The sequence below is a fragment of the Dryas octopetala genome, chromosome 5, assembly GCF_963921425.1.
Source record: "Dryas octopetala chromosome 5, drDryOcto1.1, whole genome shotgun sequence".
NCBI classification, from domain to species: domain Eukaryota; kingdom Viridiplantae; phylum Streptophyta; class Magnoliopsida; order Rosales; family Rosaceae; genus Dryas; species Dryas octopetala.
This window is the reverse complement of record NC_141370.1, coordinates 12,269,061-12,290,632: the sequence shown is the minus strand read 5'-3', so window position 1 is coordinate 12,290,632 and position 21,572 is coordinate 12,269,061. Positions and strand designations below refer to the sequence as shown.

General features: G+C 38.5%; 4 protein-coding genes across 5 annotated transcripts; all 4 read right to left on the bottom strand.

The window, feature by feature from the left end:
- Positions 1–329: 329 nt before the first annotated feature.
- LOC147284385 (uncharacterized) lies at positions 330–681 on the bottom strand. Its single transcript, XM_086245538.1, has 2 exons — positions 661–681; positions 330–554 (listed from the first exon to the last, which is right to left on the bottom strand). The coding sequence occupies exons 1-2, from the start codon at positions 679–681 to the stop codon at positions 330–332; spliced, it is 246 nt and encodes an 81-aa protein (XP_086101664.1).
- Positions 682–1,229: 548 nt separating this feature from the next.
- EB1C (end binding protein 1C) lies at positions 1,230–3,591 on the bottom strand. Its single transcript, XM_086244818.1, has 6 exons — positions 3,412–3,591; positions 3,136–3,291; positions 2,906–3,012; positions 2,028–2,259; positions 1,840–1,953; positions 1,230–1,716 (listed from the first exon to the last, which is right to left on the bottom strand). Exons 1-6 carry the CDS (start codon positions 3,517–3,519, stop codon positions 1,435–1,437), a joined length of 999 nt encoding a protein of 332 aa, XP_086100944.1. The 5' UTR covers positions 3,520–3,591; the 3' UTR covers positions 1,230–1,434.
- Positions 3,592–6,183: 2,592 nt separating this feature from the next.
- Positions 6,184–9,529, bottom strand: LOC147284383 (putative LRR receptor-like serine/threonine-protein kinase At4g37250). Of its 2 annotated transcripts, none has more exons than XM_086243037.1 (3): positions 9,392–9,529; positions 7,432–9,145; positions 6,184–7,042 (listed from the first exon to the last, which is right to left on the bottom strand). In XM_086243037.1, the coding sequence occupies exons 2-3, from the start codon at positions 9,110–9,112 to the stop codon at positions 6,366–6,368; spliced, it is 2,358 nt and encodes a 785-aa protein (XP_086099163.1). In that variant the 5' UTR covers positions 9,113–9,145; positions 9,392–9,529; the 3' UTR covers positions 6,184–6,365. The 2 variants fall into 2 exon arrangements, with proteins under 2 accessions (XP_086099163.1, XP_086099162.1); XM_086243036.1 differs by having other exon boundaries at positions 9,314–9,493.
- Positions 9,530–18,402: 8,873 nt separating this feature from the next.
- LOC147284382 (FAD-dependent oxidoreductase family protein) lies at positions 18,403–20,221 on the bottom strand. Its single transcript, XM_086243051.1, has 2 exons — positions 19,324–20,221; positions 18,403–18,988 (listed from the first exon to the last, which is right to left on the bottom strand). Exons 1-2 carry the CDS (start codon positions 20,219–20,221, stop codon positions 18,594–18,596), a joined length of 1,293 nt encoding a protein of 430 aa, XP_086099177.1. The 3' UTR covers positions 18,403–18,593.
- Positions 20,222–21,572: the final 1,351 nt, after the last annotated feature.

Here is a 21,572-nt window from a genome sequence, read left to right as displayed (position 1 = left end):
GTTTTCATATGGCGCTGGATTCTGGTTTAGGGAAGGTTAGGGATGTTTCTCCCCTCGTTTAATTTTAAAAATTCTTTTGAGTAGGCCATAAGCATATGATGATGAGATTGTTTGAGTAGGTTGAGCATGTTTAAAATAACAAAATTAATAATTAAATACACAAGCAATAACATCATACATGCATATCATATTTGCATTTCATAGTGCAAATGACAAATCAAAACTTAACAAAACAAACTACTTTTACATGTTTCTTAATAATACTCAGTTAATGCACATGACAAAACTTGGGATCACATATAAGTTGGTATGTGAAACATATTGTGCTATTAATTTTTTGAGATGGCTTCCTTGGCGGACTGAAGGGTGGATGCCACCGCCGCAGCAGCACCAGTCAGGACTCCGCCGCTGGTCTTTGAATTCGCGGAGGGATGTGATTGGTGAACCACCTGCACATTCCTCTGTTCTTGGCCTTGGCCCGCGGACGACCGAATGTCTACAGTGTTCACACTTGTCTCTCTAGCATTTTTTTCTTCATTTATTGCCTTAATTTCCTGAATGAATTTCAAAAGTTTGATTTAGAAAAATGAAGAATGATAAGAACAAGTAATTTTCCTACGTAAAACAACTAAAAAGAAATAATAAGAATGGGAATGGTACCTTGATGGCTTGTGCATTCATTTTGAAGGTGATGGTAATAAACTCGCTCTGCTTCTTTTGGGGTGGTGAAGTATTTATTACACCTCTCTCTCATAGTTTGGTGTTTACCTAGTCTTCAAGGGACGATTACTTAGCCGTAGGAGGAGGGCCTTCCGGCCTTTGGCTTCAAATGGTCAAATGGTCAATGTCAACACATCCACAAGTTACCCTATTAGATGTTAGGACCCTTTTCATTTTCTTTTATTAGATATATCCTAGGGGCTAGGGCTTTAATTTCTAACTTAGCATGCAAATCGTCATTTTCTTCCTTTTGATTGCCTCTGCTTAATATGCCTTATAATAATAACTCATGCATTTGCTGTTTGTTAGGGATTTGAATCTTCTAACTTACCATCTACCTTAACTTTTAAGGGTGCAAGAAGTATACTTGAACCCGATTACCCAAAGCCAAAGGTGGCTTCATGTGACACCTAAAAAAATAGCTCTAATCTTAAATGAAAGGTGTTTCAAATGAAGTTCCACCGTATGAGAACAATGGCCAAAACAACTGTAAATTTCCTGGAGCAAAATGAAACCATTTCATTCTTATATCTCTTCTTACAACATAAAAGCAGGAGACACTCTCAATACAACAAAGTATGAATATCCCATGTCTCCCTACTATTGCTTGTTCAACTACATATTGGGTTTTGACATATAAAAGAGCCAAAAATATATGGATAACTGTTTTGGTAAAGATGGAACTAAGAGAATTACAACCTCCAAATAAGAAGATCAGTAAGTCATAAGGGGTGACCCACTACAATGGACATCGGAAGCATCAGAAATCCTTTGCCTCGGAGACAATGTTGTAATGCCGGCAGCATCAACATCAAGGTTCAGAATGTTTTTCCTCTTCTGAGTCTCTGAACTCGCTTTCTCATCTGAAGCCTCAGCAATCGGACTCAAGGGCCCTACTTCCTTTGAGGGGGCAGACAACATGGCTTGAGCTTCTGCCATCACTGATGCATCATCACCATCCGTAGCATAGAGAATCTTCTGTATAGCAGCAACAACCTGTATAAAGAATCAAAACCATCAATTAGTACTTTGTCTTCATGTTGTGATCGTTTTGAGAGAATCAGGTAATTCTGATGAGACCCCCAAGAAGGCCAAAAGCATAGAGTGAGAATGCAGTACAGTTAAGTTCTCTATCTCAGGACTCTGACAAAGTATCTCAATATCCCTGAGTTTCCCAAAGTAGAAATCCCTCTCCTTCTCAAGGCTATCCACTGAAAGCTTCAACTCCGTGATCTGCATTGAAACTAGTATTAGACTATGCCAATATTCTTTGATAGAACTCTCACGCATGCAAGGACTTAAAGTACCTGTTCATCATATGCAGGGGGAGGAGGGCCTCCACTAGAAGAAGGTCTTGAGGTCTTTCCTGGTTGGTTTGCAGAGTTCACAGAGGGTGGCACATCATTTCTTCGAGCATTGTGAGAGGACTGAGATCTCTGGGAAGCTGCTGTACCCTTAGCTGATGATTGTGATTGGGCACCTCTCTTGCTTGCTTCTTTCCCACCTCTGCAAGCCTCTCTCCTTTCCAGAGGATTGTAACTAACAGTGACAATAAAGGATATATCATATACACAAATTTAGTCCTCAGTTGCTTTGGACCCATGAACCCATCAAATAATAAAGAAGTTTATGCTGAAATAGGTAACAATGAAGACACTTTGTGCTTATAATTGACAAGTGCAGACTTGAACATGATTATTTCAACCATGATGTTCATAAATTATCTATTTAAAAGCACATAAAGCACCAAGAAAACTATAAGATTTGTTACACAAAACCCTCCTTTTAATCCTTACACTTTAACAAAGCTCTGCCAAACACAATAAAGCTAATAAATCTCCAAGGTAATACTAAACAACAGCAAGGTGCTTGCAAACACAAGGGGGTATATCTACAAATGGTTGGATTTGGATATTGTGTCTGACAAAAACAGCAAATTGAATAAAAACGAAAGTCCACAAGAACTTGCATTGTACATTCCAAAATAGAAGAGGGCAGAATGATTTAAATATATTCAGCATGCCCTAAAACATTTACAAACACTGGGTAATTCAAAACACACCAAAATGCAAAACCAGATAACATTATAAATGCGATGTCGTTTAACCCCACACAGTTAGTAAAAATTCAATTTTTGAAATGAAAGGGAATTTCAAGACAAAGTAAAATTAGGGCTAGAATTTACCTGTTCATGGTGCCTCCATTGACGGAATCACAGTATCGCTTCATCCATTGCATGAACTCCAAATTATCAAGCGGCCTTCCCTTGACAAGCTTGCTCACCTCAATGTGCTAAAATTCCCAATATCACATTTGAATAAATCAGATAATAGAAATTGAAGAAAATTTTCAGATCAAAATAATTTTCTGATATAATTAAATAAATTTTTTTTTACAAGAAAGTGAGAAAAGGACCTTGGTAATTTTGAGTTTGTTAAACACGTCTTGAAGGACCTTGTAGTTCTGGATCATCTCGTACTCGCTCTTGGCGTCGAAGTTGACCTTATGCATCGGAACAATCCCTGTATGAACCGCGTCCATTAGCTGACAGTGAACAGCACCGGAACAAGCCTGAGACACACAGATCGGACCAAAAATCGATGAGCGAAATCCAATAGAAAAAGAAGTAATTAATTCCCAAAGATAAAAGGTTAGGGTTAGGGTTTCGGAGGAAAAACAAAAAAACAAAACCTCTTCGACTTTGCTGAGATTGAGTTGCAGAGTGTTGTTGATCCAGGCCAAGATCTCGGATCGGCCGACGAAGTACGCCCCGTCCATCATGCCGATATTCGTCGCCATCTTCTGAATTTCGAAGTGTGTGTGTGAGATTTCGGCGATTTGTTTCGCTTTTTCAAGGCCTCTCTCTGCGTTCAGAGTATGAGTTGTTTGAAACGGCTCTCTGCCTCTCTTGCGAAAGAGAGAGAGAGAGAGAGAGAGAGAGAGAGAGAGAGAGAGAGAGAGAGAGAGAGAGAGAGAGAGAGAGAGAGAGGGTGGGGTTTGAAAATGCGAGGGACTGAGGGGAGCGGGATCTTTTTAAATTCAAAAATGGCTGACTCGCTGTCGGACCAAACCGCTTGTCTGAATTTATTTCTGGGTTTATTGTGGGAATCTTTTAAAGAAAGAAAGCCCATTCGCTGTGTTAGAGCCCAATATTAATATGCATTCAAAACTCCGAAGTGGCTAGTGTGTAACAATATTGTTATTCACACCCCCAACTTTTGATTACTACACCCAATATGCAAATCTTTTTCTTTCATTTTTCTGAATTTTCTAAGTGTCAAAGAATTACAATAATAACACTAATGATAGGGGTAAATGAGAAAAATTTTGGAAATTTTCTTTGGCCGTTGGGGATGATAATTAAATGTTTGGGTGTAAATAGGGACACCTTAAAGCAAAGGTTAATTTGGGCTGTTTTGCTTAATTATGCTTTGAAATTGACCATTCTTTTCATTTGTAATTGATTCCACCATTGTCACGGGAGAAATTAACCATCAACAAAAAAACATGAATCAAGGCCCAAAAACACATGAAAGAATGAAATAATTGCTTAAACTATGATGAACTTGGGGTGGGGGATCGGGGCAAAAGGGACTATAGTGCTGTTTGTACCCCTCCCAAAATGAGTGATGGGCCCACATGAATAATGATGTTTGGATTCAAATTGGTTTCCTTTGCATTAGTGCAAAATGTGCAATTGCAGTATAAAGCTGTCGACCAGCCTTCCATAATTGAATCAAAGCATTACTAAACTATATTGAAAGGCTCTCGGCTGGCCATCTTCCATGTCCTTCGCTGGACATCACACAATTTCACCAGATAATTAATTCTAAGACTTACTGATCAGCTCATGGACAGCTGTACAACATTCAAAAACAAGTTATTTTAATCATACACGTAGTTGCATCTTATTGAAAGACTTGGAGACTAAGCAATTGAACTACTATAAATAGAAGCTCACAAAACCTTTCCAGATCGCTACAAGCAACCCCTCCAACAATCAACAAATCAAATCAACCCAACAGCATTTTAGTTTACATTGTCTTTGTCTTTTAAGGATTTATTTGTAGTGTCGTTGATTTCCTTTTATGTTTATTTCAATTCCCTTGTCTTGTAGCTCTGCCAAAAACGCTTCTTAGTATCGATTTCCTATTAATGTCATATTTTCTTCGTTTTCAATTATTTCTTGTTGCTTTTTTATTTCGCTTGGTTGTTCATGGTTAAAGTTATTTTTATTTATTTATTTTTTCATATGCAAGAAAAGAATATATATAAGTTTTCCGTTCATTTTCTTATCATACAATCACTTGCTAAAAGTTAAATTTTCTATTAGGTGCAATACATTTTATTTTTCTCTTTTCATCGATCACTTTCTATTCCGGCTAATCCAAGCCAAATAATAACATGCCCGCATTCATGTCAAAAGGTCTGAAACCTCACCTTCATTAACGGCGAGGCGCGTTGTAGTCAATCTTGGTCGTCCAAGTGGCCAATACATTTTTTTGGCTATAACAAGTGCCAACTCGAGTCATTAGCTGACACTCGGGTCTAGCTTAGTAGCAACTTCAATAAAAAAATAAATGTCAAATTACACTTTTGGTTCTTATAGTTTGAATAATTTTTAATTTAGTCAATATGCATTAAAAAATTTCAATTAAATCCATGTGATTTCTTATAGTTTGTAGTTAAGGGCAAATTTATAATTTTGTCAATTAAGAGATGACGACATGCATGCAAGCCACAAAATGGCATAAGTATGGATATTTTGTCATTTTGCATAGGATCCCATGCCATATTGTGGTTCATAGACACCATTGGTACTGCCGCCAAGATTTGTACCTAGTTTTCTAGCAAGTTAATCACTTAAGATGCACAACTCATATAGTGCACCCAAAAACGAGAGAAATTGTTTCTTATCTAGAGTTAAAATTTAAACTCTAAGTCTTAAACGGGCGCATTTTGACATATTTGAAAGTACCAGTTGAACGATTAGTAAGCATCGTTCAAACGCTTCATTATGTAAGCAGAATTCCTTTATAGAATAGCATGTTATCTCACATCCAAATTACAAGTAAAACTATTCAAAATTTAGAGTTAAAAACTTAAACTCTAAATCTTAAACCGACACATTTTAATATCCTTTTAAAGAATCAGTAGAACAAATCATAATCGCTCAAAAGAATGACATGTTTATATAGGATAATGAATGAAACATCATCATTTATCTAGAGTCGCCATCAAACCTCGGACCTTTTGATGTTAAATGAGCAGCATCCACATCATTAATTGACACATTGATCTATAACTTAATAAATTCTTTACTCATATGATGACAATGATGGTACTATGATATCAAGATATAATGCATACCCAATAATATTCAACGACAAAAAACTAATCAATGACCCAACAAATATAAATGTGCAATTTCTATTGACTATTTGGACATTATTAGCCGACCGATACTTTTTTGTGGGTGAGAGCCAACCAATACTTGACACACGAAGACCAATCTCAAAAACTGATGGATTCATACCCAAAAAATTGCAAGGATGAACCAACTACAAAGACTTGAGATGAATAAAAAACTATGAGTCAATCATACATACATCTCTCTACATGAATTAAGGGTACAAAATATGTCATTAGTGGCCATAATAATATGATGATGAAGGCGAAGATGGGAATTTTTCAAGGACTTGTAGGGCTTCTTTCATTGGTGGTCTCTTCTGTGGGACAGGTGATGCGCAACTGTACCCTAACTTGAAAAGAGCTAACAAGGCCTCCTCTTTGCCCTCCAACTCGCCTCTAATTGTCATATCCGCCATCCTGAAAGCCCGACTCGAATCATCGACCCCAAGCCCAAGACCCTGGCCTGACTCATCCACAATCACAACTTTCCCAGTTAGTAGCTCAAGCAATATGATCCCAAATGAGTACACATCCCACTTTGGATTGGGCTTTAGGGTTCGAAGTGACTCAGGGGCAAGGTAAGGCGACACACCCATCGAACTCGGGCTTGGGCTCGGACTGGGCCCGGTCACAAAGTCTTGGAAACTATCGCGCGACGCCATTGATCTCTTGCTTCCAAAATTTCGAGTTGAGCTTCCAATTTTGTAACTAGTCTCGCCAGACAGAAATCTCTCGAGCCCAAAATCACCAATCTTGGGCTCCATGTCGGTGTCCAAGAGAATGTTGGTGGGCTTGAGATTTCCGTGGACATGCTTCTTCTCATGGAGGTAGCCCAGCCCACGGGCCACTCCTTTTGCTATCTTGAGCCTTGCTTCCCATGGTAAATGACAAGGTGACGAGCCCACTTTCCCTGAAAATTTCAGAGCCTAAAATTAGTTCCATTCCGTGCCACAAGTTCGAAATTACTATCCAATAATAATCCAAGTGTCAATAATTAAACAAAAAGGAGACAAAGAAAGTGACCCAAGCAAGAAAACATGGCCTATACTATGTGTTCCAAATTATTGGTACGACTCATGAGCATCGCTTTCAGTAAAGACCATCACCACCACAGATGGTTTGACTTTCCCATGCATTAAAAACAATGCTACAATTACACCTACTCCACCGTCAATGCCCTCCAGCGCAATTTAGCAAAAATCCATACCATTATGCTAACGTGCGCATACTTACACACACAGTGAAGTAGTGAACAGAGACAGAGCTAGAGAGAGAAAGCAAGAGAGAGAGAGGACTCACTGTAACGAGCGTTGGCGAGGCTGCCATTGGGAACGAAGTCATAGATGATGAGCTTCTCATCGACCCCCCAATAGAACCCACGAATGCGAACCAGGTTGGGGTGGACCAACTTGGCCACGAGCCGGATTTGGTTCTCGAAGTCCTTGAACCGGTCCACGCTGTGCTCGCCGATCCTCCGAACCGCCAGAGTAGTCCCATCTTCGAGCACCGCCTTGTACATTATGCTCGAGCCGGTGGCGCCCAGAATGTAAGCCGAAGCCTTGAGCAGCGTCTCGAGCTCGAGCTCCTTCTCGCCATCGACGGTCACCAAGGTCCCGCCTTTGCTCTGTTCCTGCTCTTGTGACCGTTTGTTTTCAAGACCGTTTTGGTCCTTTTGATGTTGTTGTTCTTCGGTGTCGGAGGCGGTGGTGTCTGAACTCTGTTCCTCTGGTTCACCTCTGTTGCTTCTCAAGCAAGACCACCTGGTGAACCCTCTTGATTCTGATGAACACGAAGACCAATCCGTTACCGTCGGATTGGAGTCTTTTTTTAGAGTAGACTCTGCGTCCTTTTTCTTCTTTTTCTTTAATCGGAATATGTACAAGAAAATCAGTACGAGAATCCCAACCCCTGCAAGATCACCAGCTACGATACCCACTATAGCCGCCGGTCGGAGCCCGGTTTGGCTCTGTTTCCGAGACCCATTTGCCGATTTCGGCGAGATGGCTTCTGGGTTTGAAGAATTTACCGTTTTGGGAATTGCAGCAAATGCTGGAGGAGAATTAGGAGCAGAGACAGCGACATTTGGTGGTGAAGAAGGAATAGGACAAGGGTTCTTAGTCGGTTCGCCGCAGAGATCAGGATTCCCCGAAAACGACCCCGTTTCTTGGTTTAATAAAACTGGAGATTCCGGGATTTGACCTGTGAGGTTGTTGAAGGAGAGGTCGATGGTGGCTTCCGCTGGGATTTTGTCGGCAAAGTTGGGTGGGATTTTCCCGGAAATTCCGTTGTGAGAGACGTTGAAGTAATGCAGTCTGTCACCGCCGAAATCAGAAGGCAGAGAGCCGTTGATCAGATTCGAAGACAGATCTAAAACCTCCACTGCTTTGAATTCGAACCCACTTGGTAAACCACCAGACAAGTAGTTATTCTTCAAGGAAATGACGGTTAGTTTGTGCAGAGAAGTGAGAGTGGCAGGTATGTTTCCCGCCAAGGCATTGTCGGAGATGTTGAGGACCTGGAGGTTGGTGAGCTGGGACACGGTGTCCGGCAGCTCACCGGAGACCAAATTGTTGGACAAATCAAGAACTCGAAGCTCGGAGGCGTTGAAGAGTGACAGAGGGAGAGACCCATTGAGAGAATTGTTGGAGAGATCGAGGACTTGGAGGTGTTGGATCATGCCGAGATTGGCAGGGATCGAACCCAAGAGCTGAGAGTCGGTGAGAGTTAGGCCAATCACTCGAGGGTTCGAATCTGCTGCGATACTCGTACATGTAACTCCTCTCCATGAACATGGAGTGTCGTCGTGGTAAGTCCATGACTCGAGGACGCTTTGAGGGTCTTTCAGGATGGAGTACTTGAAGGAGAGAAGCAGAACACCATCTGTGTTCAGCGCAATAGAGTGTTGAACTTCAACAAGAAGAAGGAGTTGAACAATTTGACACCATAAACAGGGACTAGTATAGTGACTTTGGGACCTCATGATTTTGCTGCAGACTGATCCCGCATCTCTCTCCTAAACAAAAACATAATAGAGAGACAAGTCGTCATGAGATTTTATGATGATCATGATGCTGTTTCAGAGTAATAACAAAAACAACAGAGAAGGCCATGTGATGGAGATTTGGGGAAACAAAAAAATAAAAAAAAGTGGTGGCTGGGAATACACAGCTAGCTTTGGTACCAATATGCTCTGTAAACTTTGCAGCTGATCTGCTGCAGCTATAAATTAAGGGCTTCTGAAATGATTAAATGCACTCACCGTTGTTATTTTGTTCCCTCTCTCTCTCTACCTCGCTCACGTTTAAGAAACAAATTATAGAGGTGGGAGGCGAATAGCATCTTTGCTACAAGACATGTAGGTGGAGTTGGGGAGTTACAGAAACTCTCTTAGATTGACTTTACAAACCCTTTGTGTTTATTTTATGTGCTCTCCAATTCTCCATTGTTATTATTATATTACTGGTAGTAACGCTTGAGTAGAATAGATTATTCAGCTAGTCTCCTACAGCTACATGCTATTTTGCCGTATAAATTTAGAATAATATATGTATCACATACCGTTACTGATTGCGTTTCTTATGTATGTGAAGTTTTTTTTGCGTTTCTTACGTATGTAAAGATTTTTTTGCATAAAATAGAAAAGAATATCAATTTAAATAGCATCAACCTGGTTCAAGTGCAGACATTTGTACAGCAGATTGTGAGGGAGCGTCCGAATGTTCAACACACATATTTTACATATATAAAATACACTTGTATAAAATAAGAAAAGAATATCAATTCCATAGTATTACGTGGATTCAAGTGTGGACGTTTGAACTCTAAAGTATTGAAAGTTAGTTTGAGGGTATAGTTGTAAATCTAGACACCCGAGTTCGAGTCTTCAATTCGACTTTTGGAGTCAGGCAGCAAGGGAGATAAAATCTTTCGTAAATCCCCTAGATCCGGCGTGGATTATCTGTCTTTGACTGGTCCAAGGAATTAGCTAGTCTAGTGAGCAAAAATTGATCCAAAATACTCTCAATTACTAAAAAAATACAATGTGGACGATTGTATTATAGCTTGTGAGTGAATATCTATACACTTAGCACTAGACATTTTTTGTTTTTTTGGCCAATAACACTAGACGTTTGAATGCTTATATACACTGCGTAATGCCGACGTTTGCCCTTGAACATTTTCGTTCATCTCATCACAGCAATATCATTCTTTTTTTTTTTTTTTTTTGTCATTTCTTTTAGCTATATCATTATCATTATTGGGGTTTTGAAATTTTGGTCTCATTTAGTGCTACACAATTTGAATCTTGACTGGCAGGTAATAAATTCGGATCTCTCCTGTATAAATATGTACGCAGGTAGCAAGGTGCACCTCCAAATTTAGGTACTGATAATTGAGCTTGCCCTTGCCCTTGGGTAATAAACGAGACACATTTATTAACATGGTACAATGTTTAGGTTATCGATGAGGATCAAGTAAATACACAATTGAATTCATGAGATTCTTGAGAGGACCCAAACATTATGGTAAGCAATTAAGCACAGTGCAAAACAAGTCTGCCATCATTCTGGTAGCTCCAAGTTTCCCTCATTCCGATGGTGGACAGGCTCCAGAGGACCACCATACCTCTTTTTGTAACTTTTGTACCTCTTTTTGTAACTTTTGTGAAATGCCAAAGCAAGATGTAGATTTGGCATTGATTGTATTTCTTGACACCAATCCTTATTCGGCTCTGGTTTTGGTCCTTCACTGAGCCACGGAAGCTACTTCATTAATCCACAATCCAATGCAATCTTCACCATATGAATACATTAAAGAATCTTTTTAATTTTGTATCATACGAATATGGTATGTGATACAAACAAATTTAAAAATAGAAAAACTTATACCATATTAATAAAAAGATGAATTTGTCTACATTTTATAACTAAAAATATGTTTGTAATTCATAAGCATCGGTTGAATTTTCCCACATTAAAACCCATCTTTCCCAAACTCTTTTCACTTGTGTTTTTTTTTCCTTACCTTTTCCAACATTCCTTAATTATGTGACGATAGCTTTACTAACCCCTTTGGCCTTTATAAGAAAAGAACATTAATCAATAAAAGAGTAGGTGATCCGTTTTAAATAAATTAATCCAAGATCGAAAGGTCTAGGGTCTGCTTTAAGATTAGGATTAACAAAAGCTAGCTCCTTTTACTCCTAAAGTTTTAGTCTTTAAGGTCCATCTTTTTCTTCAGTCAAAGAGTAAGATGGGTTGAAACGCTCCAAAGCATTCGTCTTTTTCTTTATGTTAAAAGCAGGTAACAGCTACTTGAGAGTAGGAAGAGTTGGACACTTGGACGGTTGAAGGTGGAGGTTGGGCCAATTGGGGCCATAGCTGGTTTTGGAAGATGACCAAAACTAGTGACTTTCAAAAGGTCAATTTGTATCCACCAAAGCGGAGAGTCTGATACAATGACTAAACAATGAATGCCACCAAAACTCCCTATTCATAAATTAGCATTTTCTCTAGCTTTTGGAATAAAACTCTAATTAATGTTTAAGTAATTGTTTCTTTAATTAGTTAGGGAATACCTCAATGAAATAGATAGACATTTTCATGCACAATTTGTTTTTTATTTTATTTTTTGATAACCAATAAAAGAAGTATTACAAGTCATAGGCTCCACCCATGGTGGAGCTTCATTCTCCCAAACATGAACTGTGATGCACAATTTGTTCTATTCAATATATACGATTAAAATAAAATGTCTTTTTTCTACAAATATTTATTTTTTGACATTTAAAATTGACTCAACTATGAGAGGTTGCTTGGAGTGTTGAGCAGGTCCACTGAAATGATGCAACAAAGGCACGAAGAAGATTTTTTTTTTTTTTTTTTTTTTTTTTTTCAAAATACTAATCGTTAGTGTTTTACATAGTATTTTAATCTAGTTGGGCGATACTTGGTAGGTAATGGAGTTTGGACTTTTCTTATTAATCAAAAAACAATTACAAGCTTGTGTATGTAGACAATACACGATCTTCGCTAACTTCATGCAACCAATCAACAAAAAACCCCTAGTTAGGTAAAATTGATTATAACTAATATAACAAGGAGTAACTACTTATCTACGTGGCATTTTGGTAATTTATCCTTAATATATACCTTAATGGGTCTCTTGAAGTGGGGAAGACCGAACAACAATCTTGACAAGCAAATAATGGAAATTAAGGCGTGAGGGACTTTGGCAAAAAAAAAAAAGGCGAGAGGGACGAGTTGGTGAATATAGTTGGAGCTTACTACAAAGATGGGTTGGAGGCCATGGCTAAAGCACTCTTATTCTTAGTGAAAGAATTTTGTACCAAAAATTGTTCTTTTCACTAAAAGATCACAACAACGTACCATTTGCATGATGCATTCGCATGTTTTTATTCTTATTTTTAGCTGTCATAATTTTTTGGTGTCCTCCAACATTTTTCACTTTTATGAATACAAGCATTCTAACATATTAGACGGAAGAACCATTACAACAAAACATTTTTGTTTCTAAATTATTTGCATGTTGTGCTACTTATTATAAGAGAACATGAAATTTGTTCACAACACTAGCTGTGAGTGTGATCGACTTACAAATCACTAAATTAAAAATGATGAACTTGTGAATGATGAAATGGTGTGAATAATATATAGGAGGCCGGCACACTAATGTTTGTGAGAGGGGGCCGTATATATACAGACATGCTCCATCGAAGAATTTCTCCATAAAGGAACTAATAAATTTCTCATAAGGTAAGAAACATATATAATTGAGACCTTGGAGTGTTCCATAAATAGGAACCATATATATCTGATGAACTTAATCACTTGTGCTGAGCAGCAAGCAATCTACTTTTCTTCCCCCCAGTGAACGTATCATGTATTTAATTTCCACTCTCCTTTCTTTCATGGCAGGCAATTGTGATTGTGACACTACTCACAGGGTAAAAGTAAAACCAACTAACGTCTAAATATATTTACCACAAGAACCAAGAAAAGTCTGAATTTGTAGACCAGATTATATACGTTAAAAGCTGTTGAGTTCTTGTCTTCTTGAACGTCAAGTACAACAACTAGATAAGGAAATTAAAGGCCCATATATAGATTCCATTCTTTGACAATTTCGATAGATTCAGCTGGTCTGGTCTGTTATTGCATTGTTCGTTGAATTCAACCTTAGCTCAAGTTTTTTTGTTTTTTGTTACGATAGCTAGGTTCAATTATTTTTCACCTAGTGACAATGTCGATCGCTTGAATGATATAGCTAGCTCAGGACTCATGAGTGTAATTTTCGTACATTTTTGTATGATTCTAAAAGGCTGATACGTACCCAGGTTTCCAATGCATATTACCTAAGGTTAATTATGGTAAACAGAGTCCTTCATAAAAAACAATTTACGTACATCTGTTTCATACCCTACGAATCTCTTACATGATCAATAAGTATAAGAAATGCGTTGTCCACATATATATACAACTGGTTTATATTAGTTTCTCACCATGTATAGATAAAAGAATGATGACAGTACGTCCTTCCCAAAACCCTATATGTCACCAAAATGACATGCAAATCATCAAAAGAGTCAAAATTTTACTTTACCAAGCTGGTGAGAAAAACAGTTAAAATTTCATTTTCTCCAGTCTCATGTGCTGTTGGAGATTGGACTACACAACAATTCCAAAAAAGAAATAAACAATAATTGCATAGCAAAGAGCTTTTTGTAACATGGGAAAATCTTTTGGCCCATAACACCACAATAGGGAGAGCTGGGATACTCAGGTGGGGGCAGTGGATTCCTGGATTTTAGCCTTTGTCCTGGTTTCTCTAGCCTCTGTAAACACCATTCCTTACTCATTACTTAAAGCCAATTTGACCAATTAAACACACACACATACTTTAATTTAAGTATCATATTATTGAAAATGATGCTTCCACAAGTTATTAAATCATAAACATTAAAATATGTACTGGAATCCCATTGAAAAGCTAATCTAAGCTGTAACACCACGTGCATGCTTTGTCACTTGCATCTTACGCTTTTTAGTATGTAATTAATCAGACCAAAAGAAAGAGAGAGAGAGAAAGAATAAAAGTTAAGATCGAGTATCCAACTAGCTTTACATTTTCGATATTGAATTTACTTTGAATGCATCTCACGTGTGGTGTCAATTTACTAAACTCAATTGGATACCATGAAAAAAATTAGAGTATTTAATTTAAAACTAATTGACTATAAGAAGAGAGACTTAAAACCCTAATAAGCACTTACACAAGACTATAATTTTTTAATGTGAGACAACACACTCCACATCTCACATATTGTTTACTTTGACACCATATTTTAAATGCTTATATAGAAAACACTTTTACTCAATACCAAGCTTTTTTATAAATTTTTGTTTGTTAAAAATCAAGTGCTTCCAAAAACTACACTTGGAAGCACTTCTAAAGAAGCTCTTGATACGTGCTTTTATACCTTATAAATAACTTTTAATCCAGAAGCTTCAAAATAAAATGGTGTTTTTGACTATATGTAAAAGCAGTGCCAAATAGACTATCAATCCAAAATCAATTAAAAATAAGAAAAAAAGTTCAAAATATGATATATTTTATAAACGATATGGAATTAACTCTAAACACATTGAACATTCAAGCATTGGAATGAGGAAAATATGAAGTGGTCAAGCTTCGATAAGAGGAGTGGAGTCGACCCCGTGAGTACAAAGTCGCGACCCAAAACTCAGCCATGAGCGTTAAATTAGTACACAGCCGGGTCATACGGCGGGGCTTATATAAAATTCTGATGTATAAATGAACATGGTTGCTTCCCTTATTTCCTACCATTTGTCTTAACTTGTGTCCACACATTAGGGATTAGCAAACATTGGCTTAGATTATTGGGGAAATCTTAGTCACACTTAATGCGCCTAATATTATTTCATTATTTGGAACAAATTTCTAATCCATAGGATAGGGAATAAAGTCATCTTCTGGTGTGAGAGTTACCATTACTATTTAATATGACCTGAAATTCTATTCCCAATATATATGTTTTGGAGTCAGAAGATGGCTTAAATTATTCAACTGAGGAATGTTAATAGCTTATTTTATGTTTTTCATTGTTATTGTCTATGTATTTGTACTATGAACGTATTCAATGTATCTAAGTTTTGAGTCTCACTTACTGTCTCAATTAATAAGGGGATTGTTATTATTCTGACATTCCATTTGTCGCACTATTGATGGAGGGTTCTTGATGAGTCTTATGATGATTAATTCATTATGAATATAAGATAACTGATTAACTTCTCACCATAAATTCAGATTAAGGAAAGCCTTGCATTCCCTACTTGGTGCCATAAGAACTGTTGAGCAGGATATATATATGTTGAATAAGAGAACATCTAGAATGCATTCATTAATTCCTTTTAATACATCCAAATCTAAAAGTGAAAAATCTATATTCTATGAGGTAAAATGTGAACCCGTCAACATTCAAAGGTAAAAAATATAACCCCACAACATGGGGTGGTTTTATTGTAAAATTTTTCTAAATACTTCTTTAGACTCGAGGTGTCATCCCGTTCAGTGGCCAAAAAAGGTGTCATCCCGTTGACACAATTAAATCAACTCAAGTCATGGAGATGAGAATGCAAGTTTGAAAAGAGTATTTAATTAACACAGCTTGCGCGATGAGAAATAGTGCCTAATTTTAAACACCCTACTCACCAAAAAAATTTGTCTAAACCCCCACCCATCTAGAAACTCTTTCAAAACTCCCTAAAACTTATAATCCTAAATTACCCTTCTGACGCGCGCTGACGCATGCTGACGCGCGCTGATACATGCTGACACATGCTGACGTCACTGTAACTGTATTTTGGTGAAACTGTTTTTATTTTTATTTTTAGAATTGAAGTTTTTGCTAAAACTCAATATTTCACTAAAACTAAAATCAAACACTGAAATTGAATTTTATTACACTAAAACTGAATTTAAAAAATTTTCAAGAATTCAATTACACTGAAATTGAATTTCAGAAATTCAGTTACACTAAATTGAAGAATTCAGTTATGAATTCACTTACTGAAACTGAATAAAGTGATGAAACAATTACACCTCGACTAAAATGCAATTACACCTTAATTAAAAAACAATTACACCTTTACTAAAACAATTACACTTCACTAAAACAGTTACACCTTTACTGAATTCCGTTTCACTAAAAAGAACACAGCAACCTTATCAAAAAAAAAAACCAACAATACAACAAGTCATTGAGATGAGAGGAGTAGCCAACAATACAACGTCGTCTGATCACCTCACGCGCGACGAGTCCACGACAGTCGCCACTGCCTCGATCTGTTTCTACCTGCAAATTTGATTCATCATATTTCAGAACCATAATTTCATTCAAAGTTCATTTAAAACTCATGTTTCACGAACTGAAACTGTTTCAAGAACTGAAACTGTTTCAAGAACTAAAACTGTTTCACGAACTGAAACTGTTTAATCAATAAATTAAGTAAATTTGTATATACTTATAAATCAATTAAAAAACCCACATTTCTATCCGATTAACATAATTAAGCTAGAACTGAATTTGGGGTGAAACTGAATTTTCAGAAAGTAAAACTAAATTTTCTAGAACTGAAACTGAATTTACACAGTTACACTAATTAAGCTAGAAACTGAAACTGAATTTGTTGAATTCAGTTGCACTTTTTAATCGCCGAGGTACCTGTTTAAGACCAGACAGTTCAACAAATCAAACAGGGTTCATAAAATTGATCGTTCAACGGCCGAGTCGGGCGGTGACCACTACACATGGTGGCTGCCCAGCCCCAATCAACACACAGAAAATTACAGAACTCACCCAAAAATATTCTCGGACCTCGAATTGAGCTTTTAGGATTCGGGGGAGGCTGAACAGCAAAAAAAAACACCCAACCCGCCGCCACAAGTGGCGGATCTAGCGGTTGCAGCGGCAAACCAACCTGAAAACCAAGATTTGAGTTAAAACAACCCAACCAATAGCAAGAGCAGGTCGAGGGGACAAAGATTGATACCTGGATCGACAGAAAACACCACCGGAATCGGCCCAAAAACCGTCGGAGAAGCCGCAGCTTTGTAGCTTCGCAAAAGCCGTGCCCAGTGGTGGTCGGAGTGAGGAAATGGCATGGAGAGACTGAAGAGGAAGAGGCGAGAAGAACCCAACCGGTCCGACACCTCGTCGCCGCCGGAATTGACGGATCGCCGGCGAGAGAGCTCAGATCTGCTTAGACCCGATCTGGCGTCGATGTTTAGTTTCACGGCACGTGGAGGGCATAGGGAGGAAGAGGAAGGAGAGGCGAGTGTGATGGGACCGGTCTCGCCGGCAACCGTCGCCAGACGGCGGCGCACACGCCGGCGACAGCAGCGGGGAGAGAGAGAGACGCAGAGGGGAGAGAGGCAACAGATAGGAGAGACCGAGAGAGAGAGAGAGAGAGAGAGAGAGAGAGAGAGAGAGAGAGAGAGAGTATTAGTTGGCTGAAAATGAAAATAAAACAAAAGGGGTAAAACTGGAAAATTAAAATATGGGGAGTCAAAGTTGACTAGGGGGTTTAGGAAAATATTAAGTGTAAGATTGGGGGTTATAAGAGAGTTAGATTTTGGGTGGAGGTTATGAGAGATTTTATCTCTAACTAGGGGGTTTATAATTATTAACATGTAGATGAATTACATTTCTTGACCAAATTGTATGGTAGTTAATGTGTCAATTAAATTAATATCTTATCATAATAGGCCATGTAATGGGCACACATCATTTGATCAGCTAATCTATAAGAAAATATGAATCTCTAATATCATTTTGGGTCAATGGTTTGAGGGCCTTGAGGCTTTTTGACCCTTGCTTAATTCCAATTGCACAATCATTGACGTGTTTAGCATGTATGAATGGATTAGAGAGCCCATCCTGAATGGGCCTACAATTCTGACCGAAGTACTTGACCTCATAGGCCAGGCTTAATATTCGCTTTCTCAGTAACACAACAAGACAGGGCTTAGAAATTAGAATAGCCTTGGTGAAAACTGATGAACTCCAGGCCCAAGTTCGTACAAATATTTTTTAAAAAGCTCATGTTCTTCAACACATCTTGGTGGGGCTTAATCTATGGATGAAGATTTTTCATTTATTCTTTTAAAAAGTTAATTTTATTTTGGTCTAAGCAACTTTACATTGGTTTGGGTTCAAAAAGTGTAATATCCTGCAGATCATCAAGACTCTAGCTTGATGAGAAGACTGAAGCTTATTAATCTCCTTTGTTTTTAGACCAAAAAAAAAAAAAGTCTCCTTTAGTTTTACATGATTCTGATACTTACACATGATGCGAGACTAGAGCTATTGACAATACTTCCTACAGATACAACATGATTCACATTCACTGCACTTGTGTCTACACCAGATCAATGCCTTGACCCTTCCTACGCCCAACAAATCTGGCTGGACTAAACCGACTGAGATCGACAATGCTAGCTTCCCCATCAAGCACAAGCTCAGCCATGGCAGCTCCAGTAGCAGGACCATTCAGAATCCCCCAACAATTGTGCCCAGTAGCCACATAACACCCCTCAACCCCCGGCAACTCCCCAATCACAGGCACACCATCATCGGTACAGGGCAGGAAGCATGCTTGCTCTGCCTTCACTTGTGCCTCTCCTCCCCTCAAATGGCTTGACACACTGCTTGCCACCCTCTTCAGCATCTCTATCGATTCTGGATTGCCCACTATTTGCTCCGGATCGTCCGGTATCTCCCCCTCAGCTGACATCCCACACAAGTACACCTCACCTGGCAATCCATGAATCCAATAGTTACATTATTGTTCTAAAGTGCTATGCATTGTCTTGTTGGCAAATTTCAAACTACTTGTCAAAGACCCAGATGAGAAAATTGATCAAAATATATACTTTTTTCAGATTACTAATAAAATGTTTTTCTCATACTAATTCTTCACAAAGAAACAAGTTTTCTCAATCAAATGAATTGAAACAATGGATACCCAGATGAGAAAGCTAATCCAAATATTTTACTTTTTCAAATTTACTTTTGCAATGTCAGTCAAATAGAATTGAAATGTGGATACCCAGGTTGAAAATTGATGAGAAAGTTTGAAACTTTGGTACCTGTGGGACGAGGGTACACTTCTGGGTCCAAGGGTTTGCCTCCATGAGAGGGATAGTAGCTCAAGAAAAGCGCATGGGGAGTTATGGCCTCAGGTTCTTTAGGCTCCAACACAATGCTATGAGCCTTGAGTCCGTACACTCTGAACAACGACGACAAGAGCTCAAATTTCCCACACCACGGTCCGAGAGCCAAAACGACGGCGTCCGCGTCAATGACTCGTCCCCCCTCCAGCACCACCGAGTTGACTCGGCCTTCACTCACTCCCACGTGCTCCACTTTCCCAATCACCACTTCGACGCTGTAATCCTCAACCGCTTTGGAAATTAGGGTCCGGGTGAAGAGCTGAGGATGGACCTGGGCCGTGGTCTGGGTGGTCCCGATAGTTCTCGGGCTCCGACCCGGCCCATCAACCCAAGACGGCAGAGTCGACTTTCCGGAGGGTTTGGAGCCCGATTGAGGGGTCTCGGATTCGGTGACGGTGAGGCTGAGAGTGGTGAGGGGTCGGTAGCCGTAGGATTCGGGGCCGTCGAGCTCTTCAGAGAGCGAACGGTGGAGATTGAAGCTGGCACGGGCGAGGGAGGCGAGGGCCCCACCGTCGCACCAATCGAGCGCGAGGAAGCCGCCGGCTTTTCCTGACGCGGCGCAAGCCACGGAGGATTTCTCGACGAGCGTGACGGCGGCGCCGCCCTTTTTGGCCAAGAAGTAAGCCGTGCAGACACCGATGACGCCTCCGCCGCATACCACCACGCGCTTTGGGCGGTGAGGAGGGTCCATTGGCGATGATGCTGCTAAGGATGACCAGATGAAGGTTATTTTGGTCCTTTTGGAAGTTCGAGTTTGTCGGAGAAATGGAGCTAGTGACACTGTGGAGGTTAAAAGCGTTGTCGTAACCGCCATTTCTCTGTGTCACTGCTTTGTTTGTATTGAGCTGATATGTGGGCTGGTGGGGGGAACTTCTAGTGAGAGAGAGAAGCAGAGGCCCAGTTCTAATGGACTTGACTATTGGTCCAATTACATTGGTTTTCTTAGGCTTAGTTGCTAGGAGGCCCAGTTTGAACATGCTGCATGCCTAAGTTTTTTTAATTTATTATTAATTTACTATTTGAGATAAAATGAATTAATCCTATTTATTTTTTATGGTTAGAGTTTACAATATTGAAGTTGTTATGGTCCGCCTTTGTACCAAAAAAAAAAAAAAAATAGTTGTTCTTTTAAACATCGACTAGGTTTTCTTTGTTAACTAGGAAAGCTGCACTTTTGTTTTTTTTTTTTTATAAGAAAATTAAAAAACAAAAAAAAAACCTTTCTTTTTGAGTACAAAACCGATCTTTGGTAGGGGGCCCAAGCTCAGGAACACAATAATCATGATGGGCCTCAAAACCTGCAAACCACTTCCCTTTTTTTTTTTTTTTGGGTGAGGAAATTGAAAGATTTGTGATCTCATTGGATCATTTTTGCTCATTTTTCATATGGATGGAGATTTTTGGATCCAGTATCTCATCACCTCTATTCTTAGACTAAACATTTGTGTCATCGCCTTCTAGAAAATCTGTTAGATCGTAACAAGAGATAATTAAGCTTAGATCCTTTAAAAAAACAGTTTTAATGAAGACCAATGATGTTTTAAATTTATAAGAAAATCCTTTAATTCATAATAATTTATAAAAAAATTCTTTTAATTCATAATAAAGTTCTTCTCCGATTTGAAGGGTATTTTCCCCTATTTAAAGGGTATTTTCTTTCCTAGGGTGTAGAATAGGCTTTGTAGAAGCTGCATGTTAGGTTTTAACTTCGAGATAAAAGGACATAATTAAAAACTCTAAATCACTACCGGTTTTAGTCTAAAAAAGAATCATAAAATAGACTGCACTATAAGTCTCCCTTGTAACAATCTCAATTAAATGAAAATTCGTATTTATTTTCAATTAATATCTGAAAAATTATCTCACTCCATAAAATTATGGGATTGCAATCTATCTAATTTGTAAGGGTGGGCACGATTTCGTTTTGGTCAAAACCATCACCAAACCGCAATGGTCGGTTGAGATTTTTTCAAACCATCACCAAACCATAGCCTCAAATCGAAGTGCGGTATATCGAAAATTTCGATTTGGATTGGTTTTTCATGGCCCAACATTATTTTATAAGCCCAACATTATTTTACAAGCCCAAAATTATTTTTCAATCCCAAAATTTTCAAAACATAGTGATTATTTTTTGAAAAGTGAGTCTATAATGTAAGTTTAAG

Coding starts and splice junctions, on each gene's coding strand:
- LOC147284383 (XM_086243037.1), bottom strand. CDS start 9,112: ATGAGGTCCCAAAGTCACTATACTAGTCCCTGTTTATGGTGTCAAATT. Junction 7,043..7,431: donor CCTCGCCAACGCTCGTTACA/GTGAGTCCTCTC, acceptor TGAAATTTTCAG/GGAAAGTGGGCTCGTCACCT.
- EB1C (XM_086244818.1), bottom strand. CDS start 3,519: ATGGCGACGAATATCGGCATGATGGACGGGGCGTACTTCGTCGGCCGA. Junction 3,013..3,135: donor ACAAACTCAAAATTACCAAG/GTCCTTTTCTCA, acceptor TGGGAATTTTAG/CACATTGAGGTGAGCAAGCT. Junction 1,717..1,839: donor CTGAGATAGAGAACTTAACT/GTACTGCATTCT, acceptor TTCTTTATACAG/GTTGTTGCTGCTATACAGAA.
- LOC147284385 (XM_086245538.1), bottom strand. CDS start 681: ATGAATGCACAAGCCATCAAG. Junction 555..660: donor TGAATGCACAAGCCATCAAG/GTACCATTCCCA, acceptor AAATTCATTCAG/GAAATTAAGGCAATAAATGA.
- LOC147284382 (XM_086243051.1), bottom strand. CDS start 20,221: ATGGCGGTTACGACAACGCTTTTAACCTCCACAGTGTCACTAGCTCCA. Junction 18,989..19,323: donor AGTGTACCCTCGTCCCACAG/GTACCAAAGTTT, acceptor ATGGATTGCCAG/GTGAGGTGTACTTGTGTGGG.